The sequence below is a fragment of the Toxotes jaculatrix genome, chromosome 2 (assembly GCF_017976425.1).
Source record: "Toxotes jaculatrix isolate fToxJac2 chromosome 2, fToxJac2.pri, whole genome shotgun sequence".
NCBI lineage: Eukaryota > Metazoa > Chordata > Actinopteri > Toxotidae > Toxotes > Toxotes jaculatrix.
In genome coordinates, this window is record NC_054395.1 from 7,279,554 (window position 1) to 7,298,013 (window position 18,460).

At 44.4% G+C, this 18,460-nt stretch overlaps 1 protein-coding gene and 1 long non-coding RNA gene across 5 annotated transcripts in view; one reads left to right on the top strand and one right to left on the bottom strand.

Moving 5' to 3' along the window:
* The window catches only part of tns2a (tensin 2a), a 46,633-nt gene that overhangs the window by 1,854 nt on the left and 26,319 nt on the right, over positions 1 to 18,460 (bottom strand). For 2 of the 4 annotated variants that reach the window (XM_041053886.1, XM_041053912.1), the window contains exons 4-28: positions 17,552 to 17,590; positions 17,054 to 17,095; positions 16,311 to 16,360; positions 15,738 to 15,921; positions 15,363 to 15,413; positions 15,124 to 15,246; positions 13,427 to 13,491; positions 12,887 to 12,970; positions 11,336 to 11,448; positions 10,376 to 10,436; positions 9,614 to 9,689; positions 9,087 to 9,216; positions 7,434 to 7,499; positions 7,161 to 7,277; positions 5,383 to 6,951; positions 4,986 to 5,151; positions 3,549 to 4,747; positions 3,319 to 3,450; positions 3,071 to 3,166; positions 2,838 to 2,915; positions 2,455 to 2,532; positions 1,975 to 2,143; positions 1,640 to 1,708; positions 1,253 to 1,282; positions 1 to 824 (exon numbers count right to left, since the gene is read on the bottom strand). The exon at positions 1 to 824 is cut by the window's left edge and continues 1,854 nt beyond it. In XM_041053886.1, the coding sequence (XP_040909820.1) occupies positions 686 to 824; positions 1,253 to 1,282; positions 1,640 to 1,708; positions 1,975 to 2,143; positions 2,455 to 2,532; positions 2,838 to 2,915; positions 3,071 to 3,166; positions 3,319 to 3,450; positions 3,549 to 4,747; positions 4,986 to 5,151; positions 5,383 to 6,951; positions 7,161 to 7,277; positions 7,434 to 7,499; positions 9,087 to 9,216; positions 9,614 to 9,689; positions 10,376 to 10,436; positions 11,336 to 11,448; positions 12,887 to 12,970; positions 13,427 to 13,491; positions 15,124 to 15,246; positions 15,363 to 15,413; positions 15,738 to 15,921; positions 16,311 to 16,360; positions 17,054 to 17,095; positions 17,552 to 17,590 (4,926 nt within the window). In that variant the 3' untranslated portion in view covers positions 1 to 685. The remainder of the gene's footprint in view (positions 825 to 1,252; positions 1,283 to 1,639; positions 1,709 to 1,974; positions 2,144 to 2,454; positions 2,533 to 2,837; positions 2,916 to 3,070; positions 3,167 to 3,318; positions 3,451 to 3,548; positions 4,748 to 4,985; positions 5,152 to 5,382; positions 6,952 to 7,160; positions 7,278 to 7,433; positions 7,500 to 9,086; positions 9,217 to 9,613; positions 9,690 to 10,375; positions 10,437 to 11,335; positions 11,449 to 12,886; positions 12,971 to 13,426; positions 13,492 to 15,123; positions 15,247 to 15,362; positions 15,414 to 15,737; positions 15,922 to 16,310; positions 16,361 to 17,053; positions 17,096 to 17,551; positions 17,591 to 18,460) is intronic. The other 2 variants (XM_041053896.1, XM_041053904.1) reach the window with 2 other exon arrangements.
* On the top strand, positions 7,448 to 8,254 carry LOC121192306. The gene is made up of 2 exons (XR_005895184.1): positions 7,448 to 7,517; positions 7,613 to 8,254. It is a non-coding gene; the product is annotated as an uncharacterized LOC121192306 (long non-coding RNA).

The window sequence follows — 18,460 nt, forward strand, 5'->3', positions numbered from 1 at the left end:
GAAAGAAAAAACTGATCCCAGGTGACTGTAAATGTTACATTTATAATTTACTGAGCTAATTAACAGTGTACACAATTAACATGCAGCTATCACCATCACTGTGTTACTTTGATTGTGTTACATGAATCTGTGCAGCATGGTGATGCAGTCATGTTAGAAGTGAGCCGGCTTCTTGTTGATACAGGTCCCTGTTAGATGTAGTGGGTTTTTTTTTTTTTTTCCTATGAAAGCCATGGTGGATTGATGAAGTTTACTCTGAAGCCTCCTCATCCTTGGACAAGTTGTAACGCTAAACACCATGTATTTGCCTGACCACTGTGCTTTGTTATGTTTTCTGGATCCAACAACACTTAACTGTGTGAGAAAACTGAATTGTGTTACAGTTTATTTTCGTTCAGGCCTGTTTCGAAAAGACGGGCTGTTCAGGAGCAGATAGAGTGGAAAACTAACAAATGAAAAACCATCAGTAGGGATCATGGACTAAGATTTTCAGTTGCCTTCTGAATGTATTTACAGCTAACGAAGAAAATCTTTGTCACATCATCAGGTGATGGACAGAGATTGGCATCAGGGTCCACACTCAGAGGACACGAGCAGACGCCGTTACTGTGCAGCAGCGGCTTTGTTAACACTATTGCGCGCTCGTCAATGCTCGTAAGCTCTGAGTTTTGTTTCCTTTCTTCGTCTATCGGCGCTGCGACAACATGACCTTGTTGATAAAGTTGACGATGGCAGAGGCAGGTTGTTCAGGGTCCAACTCTGCAAACATGTGGCAAACGTTCTCTGCCAAGCTGCCGGGCTTCTTGGCTACGAAGCCAAACACCCTGAGGGGGGGAAGGGTGGAGAGAGAGAGAGAGAGAGAGAGAGAGAGAGAGAGAGAGAGAGAGAGGATGTGAGACAACAAGTTACTGAGCACAACAGGAAGTGAAAGGGAGGTAACGACACAAATCTTTTGAGTTTGTCCAGTAAGTGAGGTAGCACACCCTCTGTGTAACAGCCTACAGGGTTAACTACAATGAAAGAATTAGTGTTATGTAATATGGGGGTCAGGTTGGATTTGGTTTTCATTATTGAATCATATGCTGGAATGATTTTGCCAAGGCTCACACGCAGTCTGATGCCATGCAGAGGCTTTGATATCACTGACCTCTCAGGTGCAGATGAGCCTACACACCCTTTACAAAACACAAACAAACACACATGCATACACTCTCACTTTCCCTGAGTCACCAAACACAAACAGAGCACTTACTTAACGGTGGTGTTGTCTGAGTTAGTCCACCTAGGCCGAGAGACAGAGAGAGAGAGACAGAAACCGGACTCAGACATACACACGCGGGCAGAGCTGCCAAACAGGCTGATGCAGCTGCAGCCTCGGCCACAGCCAGCATGCTCACAAACATAATGACTTGTCTCTCACCGCACATATTCATAGGCAAACAAATGCACTCACAAAACAGACATACAGATCCATGCGAAGGCTGACAGGGAACAAATGCAGTGAATGATCGTGGGTGCAATGAATGATCGACTGTGGTGATGTGTGTATGATTTTTGCTGATTTTAGGTTAGTCGTGGCTCCAACTACAGCTATCAGCTAAGAATCTTATGAGATCTATGTTGTGTTTTAATCTCCCACCTCCTGTCTTTAGGGTCAATGCTGCTGAAGGTTACGCTGCTCACTGGGTAATGTCTCCTGAAGAAAACCCTGGAAGAAGAAAGATACAATACATGCAGAGCAGAACATAAGAGACCTTTTTAAGTAGCTTATCAGTCATCACTGGGTAATATTGGCTAATGTTTCCTTGACAACAGTCAACGATTAGTTGTTTTATTTCCAGGTAAACTGGGTACTTACACTGCAGGATGAGGTAAGAATACAGTCATTAAATTGTTTGAAATGAAGATGCAAACAGTAAAATAAATAATTGTCACTTTATTTTTTAAGTATTAATCCATAGGCACGTTTCGTACCTGCGTTGGCTATCAGTGAGCGTGATGCCCTGCGATGTCACCTTGAACTGTACAACAGTGGCACTGGGACGCGGGTTACGACCCAAGGTGGCATCTGTTGCCTTGGCGATGGCCTGGGGGCCGGTCAGAGACTCTGTTTCCACGGAGTTCAGGTAGAGGACATTACAGGCTGAGAGAAGAGGAAGACAGAAGGAGGGAGGGGACAAACTGACCAGTGAGACGATGGACGCACCTCCCAGCATTCAGGCTGCTGTATGTGAACAGTGTTTGGCTTTTAAATGAATTCACAGCGTTTATGTAAAAATTCAAGTTGTGTCTACTTAGTATCCTGTTGCTTGATCTGTTTTGTGCCCTCAACTGATACTGCGACAGTCACTTTAAGAAATTAAAAATATTTAAATATATAAAATAACAAACTCCATCTATGTACAAAATAGTGTGACTCAGGTAGAACCTGACACACAACAGTGTGTCTCTCACCTGCTCCTTGTTTCAGCAGGTCAGCAGCCGTGCTGATGTTATTCACTGGTTGAACCTCTTGCATTTCTCCTATCAGATCTGACAACAGGTAAATAAAATCAAAATCAGTAATAGAAGATTAAAGTGCAAGTTCCCTGTAATGATTTACTCATCACATATCATCATAATTATTATTAAGAATAATTTGCTGTTCTGACAATCTGTTCATTGTTTAACAATGTTCCAGCTGTTCAGTTCTGAGAATTCCCTGCTTTTATTTAGAAAAAGAAAACATTTTCCACTTTCACTCTCACATTTTATAGATGGAACAATTAATTAAGAAAATCGTTGTGAGAATAATCAACAGTGTTGATTATTTGTGGCCCTCTAAAACAACTACCAACCTTTCTCTGGGATCTTCAGAGCACAGGGCAAAGAAATGGGTGTGATGGAGTGTTGGTAGACCAGTGCAGACAGACTCCCTGCGGATAACAGATAACAGTAAAAACTCTTTACATTCCAATATAGTAACAAGATGTATATAAACTCTCTGTCCTGCAGGTGCCTCTAAATCTTAATATTTTCCCTGAGACCAAGACATAAAAAGTATCCCCAAAGCTGGGGAAGGACAACTTACCAAAGTAGGGCTCATTCTGACATCCTTTAATCTTGACTCCTCGAGGGCCTGTTTCTATTAGGAAGTGTCTGACCAGCTGTTCCAGAGGGTCGCTCACTGTAACAGCAGAAATTTACTGTTAACAAGTCGCAAATATCAGTGGGGACAAAGCAACTGCTGACTAAATGAAATCTCATACAAAATACCTTGAATGATGCTGAACAGAAGGAACAAAAATCTGAAAATCAGATAACAATAATAAAGTGTACCTTTGCTGCTGTGGTTGTTGACGTTGGGAGGAGGTGTAGCCACCTTCAGGGCCAAGCCATAGGCTCCCTGGAAAGAGTTACTGTCCCTGATCAGGAACGTACCTGGCTCTCTCTCCTTCAGAGCTGTGATTGCTACAACCAAGGACAACCAAATTATGAGGACATTTTTATTCTGTAATTCTCAATAAAAGAATATTTTAGATCATAACAAACTAAACTTTTTGTTTTACCTTGCTCTCTGGAGATGCCAGGCTTGTACCAGAACCTTGAACTATCCTGGACAAACTTCACACTGACTCTGTTTGCATTCTCTGTCTCCACAGAGGCCACTCCATCATTCTGGCCTGCAGGGGGAGCAATTTCCCCCACGGTGGGAGAGAATGTGACATGGTGCTGATGCTGGGTTGTGCTGGCGGTGGAGGGAGGCCCATGGCCCACAGCTGGCCTCAGAGTCCCCACCCCATCGCTGGCTGAACCTGGCTGGACAGGCGGGTGGCGCTTCTCTGGCAAAGGTGGCTGGGGGTGAGGAAGGGGGATGGAGATGGTGGAGTAGTTGGAGTAGGAGGATGGGTGAAGCTGAGGAGTGTGAGCTGAGTAGCAGTGCTTCTTGTTAGTGTCCAGAGCAGCACTGTGCTCCATGGCTGGGTAGTGGTGATGTGGGGGACCATGGTGCTGAATGTGATTTGGATGTTGGGGGTCAGACCCACTCAACATCAACCTCCTACCCAGGGTGGCAAAACCAGGAACTGGGGCATCGGAGACCGGGGAGCCTTCCATGCTGCTAGATGCAGGCTGAGGGGATGATGATGATGATGCTGGAGTAGCAGATGCAGGGGCTTGGGTGTTGGAGGTGCTGGTGGGTGCTGGGCCTTCTGGGTGAGTTTCCCTGGTTGGAGAAGATCCGATGACCTCTGCTGGGATGGGTCCTGCGGAGCCAGTGGCTTGGCTCTGAGGCTGGGACACCACCTGTGCCACAGTTGAAGGCAGAGCAGCAGCCTCTGAAGGGTGGGGGGTCTGAAGAGTCAGGGGGCCAGGTGGTGGGTGTGTGTCTTGTGCAGGTGAAGTGTGGACAGGGGATGAAGGCGCCTGGCAGTGTCCCTGGTTTGATGTGGTTGGTGTCACAGAGTCAAACGAAGACGCTGAGGGCATGTCTGGGCTACAGTGCTGCTGGTGTGGAGTTGAAGGGGATGGGTCTGTTTGTGCAGTGCAGTGGTTGTGGGGTTCTGTTTGTATAGGTGTGGCTGTGTGTGACTGCGTGTCTTTGGTGGATGACCCAGATGATGGCTCTGCACTGCTTTTTTGGCTTTGCGGGGATTCCTGGACGACATTACCAGCTCCATAGTGTCTGTCCTGGGGCTGGGAAGCCTCGTAGTCACTGCCGATGATGTCTGTGGTTCGGATCTCATACTCCCTCCCTCCTGGACTGGGGCTGAAATGGACAGACATCGGTATTACTGTCACTGACCTGCTTGTGATCTTAAGAAGTGTTTCTAAAATGTGTAACTCTAAACTACTTCCTGAATCTTTACAGTCATCAACTGATCAGTATCTCCACTGGCCCAGATGCTGTCAGCACAGAACAACCAACTCTATTAAATAACTGTAATTTATCTTGGCTTCAGCTGAAATGGTAAAAGTCACCAGAGAAGGAGTAAAAGGTGAATTACCTTTCTTGCGTGCGTAGAGGGCTGCTTGTGTGGACAGGAGTGGACGGTCCGGACATGTCAGATGGCGTGGAGCACGCGGCGGGGCCGTCTCTGTGGACCCTCTTAAAAGATCCGTGAGTAATGTGATCCCTCCAGCCCACACTTTCACCAGAACTACGAAGGCCATCTGAGAAAGAAACAATGGATTACATTTACAAAAATTACCATCCATAAACGCAGCATCAGCTGAGGTTGGCGACTGGCGAGAAGAGGCAATTTGTGAGTAATGTGTAAGGCATCTGTCTAGTTAAGCACAAATTTTCAGTGGATGCTGTTGTTGATTATGGATAATTGATCCACTCCTGTTTCCCGTTACAAAAAACACATTTCTAAGTGTTTCTGTTTTAACATGACTCACCAGTGTGTGAGTCAGAGCCGTATGACTGCTGTGAGTCTGGGTGGTGATGTTGGTGGTTATGGTTATGGTCTGCTGGCCCGTTGCTATGGCTGCAGGGCCCTGTCATGGAGGAAGCAGGAGACAACGGGGATGCGGACTCAGACTGGTAACCAGAGGCGTAGCCCCTGCTTTCAGATGGCGAGGGCTGGTAAGGTGCGTAGTGGCACACTTGGCGGGGTGTTTGGTAACCGCTGCTGCTGCTGCTGTATTTCAGATCCAGGTGAGAATGAGCGTGAGACCTTGATGCCTCTGGATAAGCTGGGTGACCCGAAGGCAAAGGGTCAAATGTGAACGCTGGAAGATCGTGACCCTGTGGGCCATAGGAGGCTACGGTGGCTCTCCTGTGCCAGTATTCAGCCTCTCTGTCCCTCTCCCACTGCAGCTCAGCCTCCCTGTCTCGCTCCCAGTGAAGGGACAGCTCTCTGCCTCGCCTCAGACCTGGATCCCTTTCCCAGTGGAGCTCTGACCCTCTGGGTAACTCTGCCTCCCTGGCTCTCCTGAGCCCCACCTCCCTCTGCTGAAGCTCTGCCTCTCTGTCCCAGTGGAAGCTGTCCCCTCGGTCCAGCCTCAGGCTGTGATAGGCTGCTGAGTCTTCTCTCCTGATCGTGCAGTCCCTGCAAGGGCAGCCAGGGGGCGGCAGACCATCCATTAACATTATTTCATGGTAGGTTGGGCTGGTGGAGGGTTTCGGGTGGTGTGCATGGGTATGGTGGTGACTGTGAGGTGCATGAGGGTGGTGGTAGGGGCCGTAGTCGTCTTCTCGACAGCAGAGACGACCCGGGGCAGACAGAGGATGGTGATGTGGGGGGTTGTGAGGGTGAGGGGTAAGGTCTGGTGATGGGTATGGGCAGATGTGTCGAGATGAGGGAGCCTCTGAGCAGGAGCGGTGTAGGTAGTGCGGCGGGCCACTCTGGCGGTCCCACACCAAATCTGGAGGTGGAAGGGACTGGTGGGAGTGGGGACTGTAGTGCTGGCAGAGATCCATGTGTGACGGAGGAGCAGCTGGGTTGGGGCTGGCAGAAGGCGTCGCCCCGTGGTGCCCGTTGGTGCCGGGAGCCCGATCGAGGCAGTAGCCATTAGGCATGAGGAGAGTGTGGTCGCAGCCTGGCTCGGCACAGCGTTGGGATCGGTAACCATCCCGGCAGGAACATGACCGACTGAGTCTCAAAGTCCCGCTCGCTCGCTCTGAGGGCAAGGAATCTCCATCATCCAAGATGGCGGTCTCTCGCTCGCCATCTCTGCTTCCCTCTATGCCTCCAAGAAGACGTTCAAGCTCCTCTCTTTCCTGTCTGGTTGGAGGTGGTGGACGAATGGGCTCCTCCTGGCGGTCAGAATGGTTCAAATGGATGGAGTGGCCTGAGAGGGCGGAGTCAGAACCTTGAGGGATGAGATGATCGGGCCTATCTTCAGAAAGGCCTGCTCCTGGGCTGCTGCCATTAGTTGAGGTGAGAGACCCAGAGCCGGGCCCTCGGCGCTTCTTTATCTGAGCGTAGAGACTGCCATCTAGAGGACCCCTGGTGTGGGCAATATCTGAGACAAAAAAGAAAAGAAACAAGATCAGCTCTCAGACTGACAGGACTTATTTCTAGCCTGAACTTTATTCAGCTGATATTGTCCTTGGTTGTCCTTTCATTTCTAACTGTAGGCTGTCTGTTTTGGAAGTGGTAAAGTCTAAGGTTAGAGGTGGCAGTTTCAGCAAAAATGGAAATGGAATTTAAAGAAAACAGTGGGTGCGTTACCCTCCAGACTGTCCTGGTATCGCTGGTTAAAATTTTCATAGGAATCCCAGCGAACCACGGGGTCAGCAGTGTTGTAGTCGACTGTGACGGCTGGGTCGTTCTTGTGGTACTCACGACCTGAGGAGACACACATTTCACTTACATTCCATATTTAAGTCTTTAGACTCCAGTAGAGCATTTATATCAAACTGTCTCTTACTCAATTAACATATACAAACTATACTTTCAAAGTAAAACAGGTATGAAGAAGAATTTGAAGTAGAGTGAACCAACCTTTGATCTTTTCAGGTCCAGAGGAGAAGACAAACTCTACTGTGGCATCAGATGGAAAACGCTCATCTGGGGAAAAAGATCATGGTAAAAAGCTTTTTTTCTAATGTAAAAATATACATGTGGAAGTTTAGAATTCTCTCTGTATGACAGTCTAAAAATGTAAATGTAATCTCTACAAGACACCCAGATCTATGAAAGCATACCAGCGATGTGGGGAACTCCAGAAAGGACTGTTTCTGCTCCAATATATCAAATACACTAATACCTTCCACAGATGTGTTCTGAGGTGTGTGAACCCACAATGGTGTGTTTATGTACATTTGTAATGCTTCATTTAGTGTAATGGATTGACGACCACATAACACAGCCTCCTTTGCCTTACAGACGTGCTGCTCAGCTACACATGCTCTTTCATTTCGGAGAAAATGAAACCAAAGAGGAAATTAAGTAATGAGCCTATTCATTATGGACTTAAGGAACACACCAGCGCTCACTAGGCCTCCTTTACTCTCTTAGAGGGATAGTTAGGAGACGCTCGCTCCGGCATACAGTGCAACTCATTTTCACTGTACTTGCCTCCAGAGAGCTGTTATTATGTCCAGGATGGGGATTATGCTGCTATTATTTAGGGATTTATTCAACCACGCTATTATGAGGCCAAACCACTGTGAATACATTCCCACAATGCCAATATAAAGAGCTGCAATTATATCCATTAGTAGTGTGTGGTGATTATCCTACCACAATTAACAGATTGTGCCTGAATGACAATTTGAAAGTATCCCCTCCCCCCAAAAAAAAAAAAAATCAGGCAAAAACCCCTCTGGCTTTTAGAGGAGCAATAAACAATAATTTGTTCTTGTGCATTTAAAGACAGACTATAAAAGTATGTACGTAAAAATTAACCCAATGTTCCTCTAACAAATCAAATGTTGGAATAAAAAGCACCCTTATTCAATTCAGCATATTCAGGGATGAACCAGTAGCTTATGGTGGCTAATGTTAGCTAGATTTACATAGTTCTTTCTGTATAACAACATTATTGGTTTGGTTCGCTGACCTTATGACTCCCCTCCACTTGTGATAGTGTTATTTACACTATATTTTACTATATTTTACACATTTATTACACTATATTTTAGCATTTACCACATGGATGTAATTGACATGTTTGCAAACAGTTGCCAATTTACACGCCTGCTGAGCAGGTAGTGTATGTTGGGTTTTTAGAGCTTTTTCTTGGAAAGCAGTTGGCTGCTGCATCCAGCTCTGATAAGAGCTATGATAGTGAACAAAAAGAACAGAGCAGCAGTCTGAAAAACAATGAGCTGAAAGATGCTGTTAAGCTCTGTAGAGCTGAGAGAGGCTGCAGAGTCAGGTGACTCAGGTGCAATTTTAGCCATTGTACATATCCCATATACAGGACACCTGCTGATCTTCCCATATCCTGCAGTACTAATGCAGAATATGTACAGGATTAAAAAAAAGTGTGGCCTTCTTGCTTAAGTTACTTTCTTGCCAACAAACTCTCTTGAAATCTGTTCCAACCTTCCTCTTAACCACTCCCATGCATTTTGGCAAATATGGCACAGTCATCCTGTCTGTCCTCTGTGACTTTTTAATCTCAGCTGTTATCAACCGAAACAAACTTACCAGTACAAGCTTCATCCAGCTCCCCTTTGCCAAACCAGAGCTGGGATCCGTGGATGGTGCACGTGTGGAACTGCAGCCTGAACACAGTGTCTCTGTCAGCACTCTGGGCTCGTCTGTGGTAGCATTTGACCTGCAGAGGGCAGCAGAGGGGGCGGGAGAGATGCAGATCAAAGGGCATGTGGGATAATGAAGGGTTGGAAAAGTAAATTCAAGGCTTTGAGTTCCACAATGAGTGTCGCCTACACTTTCAAAATGACTGACTGCACATCACAGACAAATTATGATTCCTTGTTAACAAAGAGACAAAATCTTTTTTTCCCCAAACCATAATTTATAGTCCAGAGATGAGATATGTCAGCTTCAATAAACTTTTACAGTACATGTAGTAATACTTTTCTTGTACAACCTTTTCTTTGTCTTTTATGTTTATTGAAGATAAATGAAGTTATAAGTTATGAAGCCATGATTATGACCCCCACCCGTGTTAGGGGGTCCTCTGTTTGTCATTTCCTTCCCACGTGACTCACCATGATGTCACCCTTAAGCAGCAGAGCTGGCTCGATGGTCACACACAGCCGCCTGCCTCCAGTGCCTTGAAGGTCACTGCAGATAACACAGAGTACACAAACAAGCCTGTTAGACACTTCAAAACATACAAGAAACGCAAGCGGATACAGTATGTGATCAAACATGGACAAACTGACTGAGGAGTGTTTTAAAGAAGGAAGTAGCTGTAGGACAATGTGTTGGCAAAATCTATCTACACCACACTACAAAAATCAACCAGCAGACTCTTTAAACTTGCTTGGGTTGTGTAAGCATCATAGTGAACATTAGGTCAGCATGAATTCATGTTAAAGTCACATTATTATTGTGTGACATTACAGTTAACTGTCTGAAAGGCCTGTCCATGTCTGATAGAGACATACTGTGTGTTGTCACAGACTAATACAATGATAAAAATACAATTTGTGATCATGTAAATTGTGTAAATAATCGTTTTCAGCCCCATTTTGATCATGTTTTCACATGACAGTGTCACTGAGATTCTCATTAATTACGTTGGACAGACCTTGAAGCAAACGGCAAAGCTGGAAGACATGAGTCAAGGGCAGGATTGAAGAAGAAAGATGTCCTTTGTGTAATCTTTTTTTTTCAATCCTGTCTCTTTAATTACTCTCTGACAATGCTGAACCCTCAGCTCATAAAAGAAAACACCCCCGTGCCAACAAATACGCCCTGGCTTATCTGTGCTATCAGTTGGACATATGACAGCAAGAGAGACTCACTATATTCCTGAAGTATAGACCAACTGCATGGCCTGGTAGATCTTCAAGAAGGGGTAGTAACCTGAAGAAAGAGACGAGGGAAACATTGAGACATAGTGAGCGTTACTGACATGAGGACAGAGGAATGTGCTGACTGCCACCACCCTCCTCCTGGAATACGATCATCTGATTAAAGATAAACGGATGAGTGTGTGTGGGAGGAGGAGGGTGAATGTGGCCATCTATGAGAGCTGCAGTTAGCAAAGTTGCTGCGATTCAGGAGGGAAGCCTGTCAGACCACTGTGCCAAGAAAAACATCCACCGCGTATACATCTTATCTGTATACAGAGGCACAGCTGGCAGAGTCAGAGCAGACAGGAGAACAGAGGCTTGAGGGACATGTCTAATCCCTGAAGTGCACTTATGTTTGCCTCCCTCACGTCTTAGTCTGAAAAAGAAATCTAGGAAATGTGGTTTTAGTCAAAATAATGTATTTTCCTTTCAGGCGTCACCTGAGGCGACGTCATTTTCTGATGATGGTGGCACAGCTGGATCAGCTGTCAGTCAGTCAGCCTGTATTTATAGATGACACATGCATACGAGCCATTTCAGGATGTTTTTTTTAAAAAATTTATTATTTGTATCTGAATGTGCTGATATTTTGCATGTGAACTTATTGTTTAATAATCAACGGTCAGTGTAGAACATGCAATAATTTGTAGAAATAATATAGTAGCATAAATGTTTTCAGTAATGTGTAACACCGGATGCACAGGGACTTTTAGTGTCACATGACAACAGACTCAGCTTTCCCTGACTTTAAGATGTACTTCCAAAGATCATGAAAAGATGGTTCCTTTGTTAATTAGACTTGTAGTTACTGTGACGCAAATCCACTACTTTTAACTAGAATTTGACTTGGAAACAAATAAAAATTGAAAGTTGGGAGTGATAGAGGGATATGAAGACTAACGCACATACCTCCTTCACCCTGGAAGTTAGGGAGTGATGGGATGAGTACTTGATGGAGGAAGAGAGGGCTGCTGTTCATCTTGATTGCCCCGGACAGGAGGCCCCCGAAGTAATAGATATACCTGAGGGAGAAAGAGCGAGAGAGAGAGATCTTAATGATATTAATAAGTGGGAGAGTAAGAATAACAGATGTAGGCTGAGATTATAAATAAACATCTTTAAAAGAGAGAAGAAAAATGAAAACAGCCCTCGGGCAAAGGATGCTGTTGTCAGAAAGCTGGCAACAGTGGCTTCTTCAAAGAAGAAAGAGAGACAGGTAAAAAGAAAGCCAAAAAATATCTTGAGCTGAGTGTAAACATTTCTTTTTTCCTACAACTATCCTCCTGTCGGGTGAGGAAATATTTCTTGTGTCTGTCAAACCTGAAGCTGATTCAGGTAGGTTCATGAGTCAGTCATCATTTTCATGACACTAGTTTTCTGCCTTTTATCTCTATATTTGAGTCTGAAATTTTTTATAATATATATTTTTTTATGTTAAAAAGAGCTAGAGTCAGCAGGTGGTTAGCTTAGCTTAGTATTTAGATTGGAAACAGGGAAACCACTAGGCTGTCTCTGTCCAAAGTTAACAAAATACACCCGTCTGTACCCCTGAAGCTTAGTAAATTATTTATTATAGCTTGATCGTTTAATCTGTGCATAAACCAAAGGGCACAAACAAACTGTGATAATGCCATGTACACTGCTTATTTCTTCCATTGTGCACAGGACACAATACAGTGTATATACTTACACACTCAGAATCTGGGCACTCAAATAAAATGGTGAACAGCAAATTTAGTGCAGGGAATAAACAGAGTGTGATTTTGGACACATACTGTGTCTTGGCAAAGTGAGAGACTAACTGGAATTTTGTCACTGCATACTTTAAATGTCTTGTGTAACTCTTGTGTTAATCTGTCAAGAGGATTTTTTTTTTTTTTTTTTGCAGAGACTTAAAAGAAGATAGAAAAGCATCACTTTACAGTTAAGTATCCCTCTTTCACTTCACTTTATCATTTTAATGAGCAGGAAGACAACACTTCCAGATATTTGACCTGTGCTTCTGAACTTCTTCCAGATCTGTGCTAAGTGTGGACTTTGACTGTGAGGGATGACAAGTCTGCAAGAACACAAGTACAGAGAAGAACGCACATTGAGAAATTCCCCTAGTGGGTATTGTGCCAGATGTAATGAAACTCCCTCCAGACGTTCCTGAGATATCACACTCAGAAGAACGGGACAGACGGACAACCCGAAAACAAAATGCCTCTGGCCACAAGTGTCGCCAGTGCAGAGGCATGAAAACCCTAAACCTGAGGTTAAAGAGAAATCAAATCCAGCAGTTGTACATATGAAGAGCTTGAAGCTAAAAGCTGTTTCCTCTTTCTTTTCCCTTAACAAGGATGCAAGGGGGATGCATTTAATAACGTCTACTATGATGTGGGATACCCTCAACTGAGCCCCCCCAACACACCCTGCACCCCTTCCCCGTTTCCCCTCAGATCATCCTGTGGCCTCTACCTGTTTTGGGATGGCTGGAGGGAAGAGGACACCTTATCTTCACAGAACTTCCTCATGGCCAGAGTACTGAGAGCCTGATCCGCCCTGCACATAAATGCATGCAAACACAGACACAAGCTTTCAGCCAACAGTTTCCATCATGGGACTTGCACCAGACTCTCGAGATGCCAGAAACTACATGGAGAGGATACAGCTGGCATTGGTCACAGGATAAACCAGTTTCCACTGTTCCTGTTGAAAAATCCGCAGGGCTTAATTTATCAAACGACTTATCAACAAAGTCTGAATGGAAATCATTTGCTGCATATACAGTACTTAAATTAGAACGCATTGGCCGCTTGATGTATCATTGTAATACGTTTTTAAACATACTTGGCATGCACATTTGAACAGTCAAATCTAAATCCAATGAGCTTTTGCACGTTAGTTTAACAATCTTTAATGTGTTCCACGTGTGGATATTCTGATGAACAGGAAAATGTCAAATTGTGGCTTTGGATGCATCCGACACACACACACACACACAACACACACACTCACCCTGCAGAAATCTTGCTGTAGTGCATGTAGGCTGCAATAATCACGCCTGTTTTCCCTTTGTTGCCCTGTAGGAGGGAGAGGGAACAACAAGGACAAAATCAAGACATGCTGATTGCATGCTCAGAGGCTGTGGTTTGATCTAAGACTGCTGATTTCCTCAGCTTGTAAAACCTGACAGTTTTGACTGTAGGGTAGAATTTTTTTTAAAAGAGAGACAGACAGAGAGAAGGCAAGAGAGAGACAGAGACAAGGCAGGGACATAGAAAGATGCGGACGAGCAGTTTGAGTTCAAATTAAAAAGCTCCCTGTGGTGTTTTTTTCACACCGGGTGCGCCGTAGTTTCTGGCACATTCCAAAGACATTCCAGCCTCGAATTCCTAATATGACCCCTCCAGATACCAGTACGAAGGCTGCACCTACACACGAACCAGTACAAATTAAAGCTTGTTTTGCACAGTCTATCTCTCAATGAAAGGTTCTTCATTGACAAAAACGTGTTTATTCCCATCCTTGGCGTGATCTGCAGCTGGGAAAAAATTGCCTGTAGCTGGAATGTGCTGGAGAGTCAGCAGACCACAGAAGTAGTCTGGTTTTAGAATTTAAATTCTCCTGACCAAAACCAATAAATAAAACATCCAGACAAGCCGTGGGAGCTTGGTCGCCCTCAGTGTTGCTGGTCACTGTTTGGTAGCGGTGGAAAAGTTCAAATTGCCACTACTTTCCTGAAATGATGCACAACAGCGTGGAAGTTAAACGCTGAGTTGACAGAGTTTGATCTAAAATTTATGCTTAGTTTTCTGGCAGAAGTTGAAACAGCTTTTTGAATTATATGATGCAACTCTGCTATTTGGGTTTTTTTCAAGTTGTGTTTTAACTGCAATATCTTAGTTTAGTTTATTGCATTTTACACCAGAAATAGTGAATGGAGAAATTAAGGCTGATTAAACTTGTAAAAGCAAGTGAAAAAAACACGAGTTCATTTTACAATTACGTTCTACAATTTTTCCAAAATAGCAATTACAGCATGTAACATGAACTAAAATAAGCATTCAGTGCTCAGTTGTTTTTTTCCTGTAACTTTGCTCCAGCTATCTGCAATCTACCTAAGTATAATTTTGATATACTTTTACTTTACTTCAGTGTTTTCATTTTATGCAACTGCATTTCAGGGTGAAATATTGTGCTTTTTACAGCAATGCATTCAATACTTATTTAGTTACTATTAGATTAAGATTTTTAATTTTTAAATTTTAAACATGACTGATTTGTAAATATGATGATAATTACAATTAGTTCCACTTCAGCCTGCTACAACATTAAAATTCTTCCTACATGTCAGTAATAATAATCTAATAATATCTGTTGGGATGCTGATAACATTACTTTACTTTTACATTTCTTTTCTTTACTCTGAAAGCAGGTACTACAATTCTGCACTGATCCCTTTTTTTTTGCATGTTAACATGTAACCTTTACATTAAATACTTACATGACACTTAATACTAATATAACTGTCATTTTAACACCATTAACATGAAATGTGTATCAGTAAAAACTAGCACTACCCCATATTCAGCATTTGTTGCCATCATGCTGCAGCACTTTACTCTTTACTACATTCTGATCTGCCCTGTTTAGAGCCTGGGAAACAGTGGGATGTCCGTCTGAAAAACCCCGTTGGCCCCCTGAACTCTGACCTTGCAGTGCAGGACCACCACGTGCTGGGGGTCAGAGGTCAGCCACGTCTCCATGGCCTTACATATGGCACAGATCTTATCCAGCGGTGGGGCATGGAGGTCAGGCCAGCCAAAGTCATGAACCTGGTGGTGGATGGAGACGGAGGAAAAGATCATGTGATTTGAGGAGATTAAATTAAAGGTTTGCGAATTGAGTTCTCAACACCGAGTTATGAGAATCACAAGAAGAAAATTTCTACCTTTGGATTCAGGCGAGTGATGTCGTGGCGCCTCTCAGACAGATTCAGGAGCTGAAACAGAAAAGATGTTTATCACTGCAGCCAGTTACATTTTCAGATATTTTATTATGGGTGTGACACAAAAAAACAAAAAGACTTCTAATTTGTGGGTTGGTGTATTTTGCGGCTTCTTGGTGCTGTATGTTAAAACATATTGTCTCTGTTGCCTATTGTGCAACAGGCATCTTTAGCTGAATTGAACAGAATACTCTGAGGAGGGAGGTAAAATCACTGCTCCGACAAATACCACAGACAAGCTACATGACATCTTGTGAAAGCTGCTGTAATTACGGTCTGTCTCAGCAGACACAGTGTGATGCATTTCTTTTCCCTCACCAGAAATTTGTCCTGATGTTTGGACTTGAGCATGGCAGCCACCTCCTTCAGGTTCAGCCGGTACCTCTGCTCCTCCAGCTTCGGCGGGAAGAAGACGGAGATGATCCTCTCGGTGATGTAGGTCAGGTCAAAGTCGTAGTGGCGCTCCATCACTCTCTCCATCACACGGTCCACGCTGAAGCTCCTGGAGAAACGGCGAAAGAGAAATGGAGGGAAAAGGGAGAGGGGAAAAGGAGAAGAGGGAGCGAGGGTCGGGTGGTCATGCAGAGAGGCAAGGAGAGAAAGGTGGACACGGGTCAAGATGTGGGCGTTAGCTCAGATAGTTTGTGGCAGCTCAACGCGATTGTGCTCCTTCTGATGAGACTCATGACTGAATGTATGGAGAGAGGAGGAAAGAAAAAGAGAGGAGCTGGATAGAATGAACAGTCTTGGGACCAAGTGAAAGAAGACAGAAACAAAGAGCACAGCACTCAGCAGTACCAGTGAGGAAGCATAAGGACTTCATTCCTATTCAATGATTTCTTCAGAAAAGTAACACACGCCTGTATGAGAAATGACTTGGATGACCTTTACCTTGGCAGGGTGTTTCTCTGTTTGGTATAGGTCAGAGACTTGGTGGACCCCTGTTGAATGAAACAAACAAACAATTAAAGGTGATTAAAACTTATCCATAACTATTGACCACTTCACTGATCTGCTTTGGTCTAATGATGGTGACATCAGTCAGCTGACCACACCAGACTTTTCCTCCAGACTTTCCTCTGGTGCCACCAGCAGGTTAAAGTTAACTTAACAAAGACATTTGTGGTCCCAAGAAGATGACACCTAGTTGTTCTTAGTGGTTGTAGGGACCCTCTGACCTTTCAGCTCTTTTACTGGCAACATTCATGCTCTCCAGCAGATGAACCCTTTCCATTTAGGACCCTATGATTTTTTTGTCTCATAATAGGCAGATTGCCATTTAATTTGCTGGGCATGTTCAAGTTCCCAAGGGGATGAATCTTTTTTTTAATTTGAAGGACTTTGTGGCATGTAATGGACATTGGTGCTCAGAAGTCACAAGCTTGAGGATTTGTTTGATTTTCAAAGAGACTCATTTGTCTGGCATTGCTCTCACTTTGGTTGGTTTAGTACGTCCTAAATCAAATTCAGGGAAGCCACAAACTGTTTTTCCCTGACAGGTTTGGAAATTTCCAAGACCGATAGCATGACGCTGGGGACATGGAGGGAAAGACAGAGGAAAAGGGAAGATGCAGACAAAAATGTATGAGGGTGAGGAGGACAAGGAGAGAGGATGGAGGTTAAAGTGTGCTCACCAGGTGGTGGGTGTGTCGGGAAGGAGCCGTCCCTCTACGCTGCTGGATGCAAGGAAGGAGCAGTGACAGGATAAAGGAGAAGAGGGGAGAGGAGGGTGTGAAGAAAGGAATGATAAGATGAAGTGGGGCAAAGGGAGGAGGTTGAAAGGAGGTGAGAGAGGGGAGGAAGCAGGGGAGAAAGGCGAGAGGAGGAGGGGATAGAGAGGAAGGAAAGGAGAGTTAATTAAACAAACAGACTCTAATGGATAAACATTACTACTTCCTATAGCAACATCAACTTTTTTTTTTCTTCTGGGCTGGAATGCCCCAGTGCTCCAGGAATGAACTGAGCTCCAACTGGGCTGAGGTCTTGGCTTCCCAAAAGGAATTCAACAAGAGGAAACCATACGCTGGTTTTGGGAAGCCCTACCTCGTAACTATGGGTAGACAAAGTGGGAAAACTCGTCTTGTATACAGATGCTCTTGAGGAAAAAACATGGGTAAATGCAGGGGACTTACCAGATCATTGGAGGGCACTGGGATGCATGCAGAGGTCACCTGGAACACACAAAGACAGCCACATCTGAATCCAGCACTGTTTTTGCTTCGGGACAGAGGGAAGGGTCACAGCTCAGAGATGATGATGGTTGGAAAGAAAGCAAATAAGCATATTTCCCATAAAAATATGCTCACTTAAAACAATGCAGGAGACCAAACCTTATATGTAGAGAAGAAAATATAATACAATTATTATTGATGAAGGAACTTTGTGCCATCAGTCAGCAGTTAGCGGTAAGTATCTGTGTACTGTTGCAGAGGAATGTGTAATTGCCCAAAAAATGTATTTCAGTTTGTCAACTACTGAATGCAGCCCATCTCAGATTAAGATAGTATTTCACCACTAACAGACAGTTCAGCAGTGCGACTTGTTGAGGCCAGACAGGGGGAGGAATACACAGAGCGACTTTTTAAGAGCCAAATGATGATGAATCGAGAGAAAACAGTGTCTGTACAACTACTTAGATACACATAAGTGCCAAGTAAACACAAGTACAGCTGATGTTTGAGAGCATGTTTACAAAATGTAAAGTATGTACGACTGTGGAGCCAAACACACACAGCTACGCAGCTGGAGGAGCAGTGAGACAGAAACACACTGAGAGACACATCCGACTCCCATGTCTGTTATGGGCCTACAGGTCAATGAACTGTGACCAAAGGAAGCAGGAGCTGAACAGCAGCCCTAATGAAGGGGGGCCGAGGGCCACAGTCATGCTTACGTAATACACGCAACACATGGACACACACACGTGTACACACACAAAAGGCAGTGTTCCCGCCACAGAGCCCTTTTTGGACTGTTTATTTGGATACAGGAAAAGGGCAAGGACTGTGCATGAAAGGGAAGTTACCCAGGCCCTGAACCTG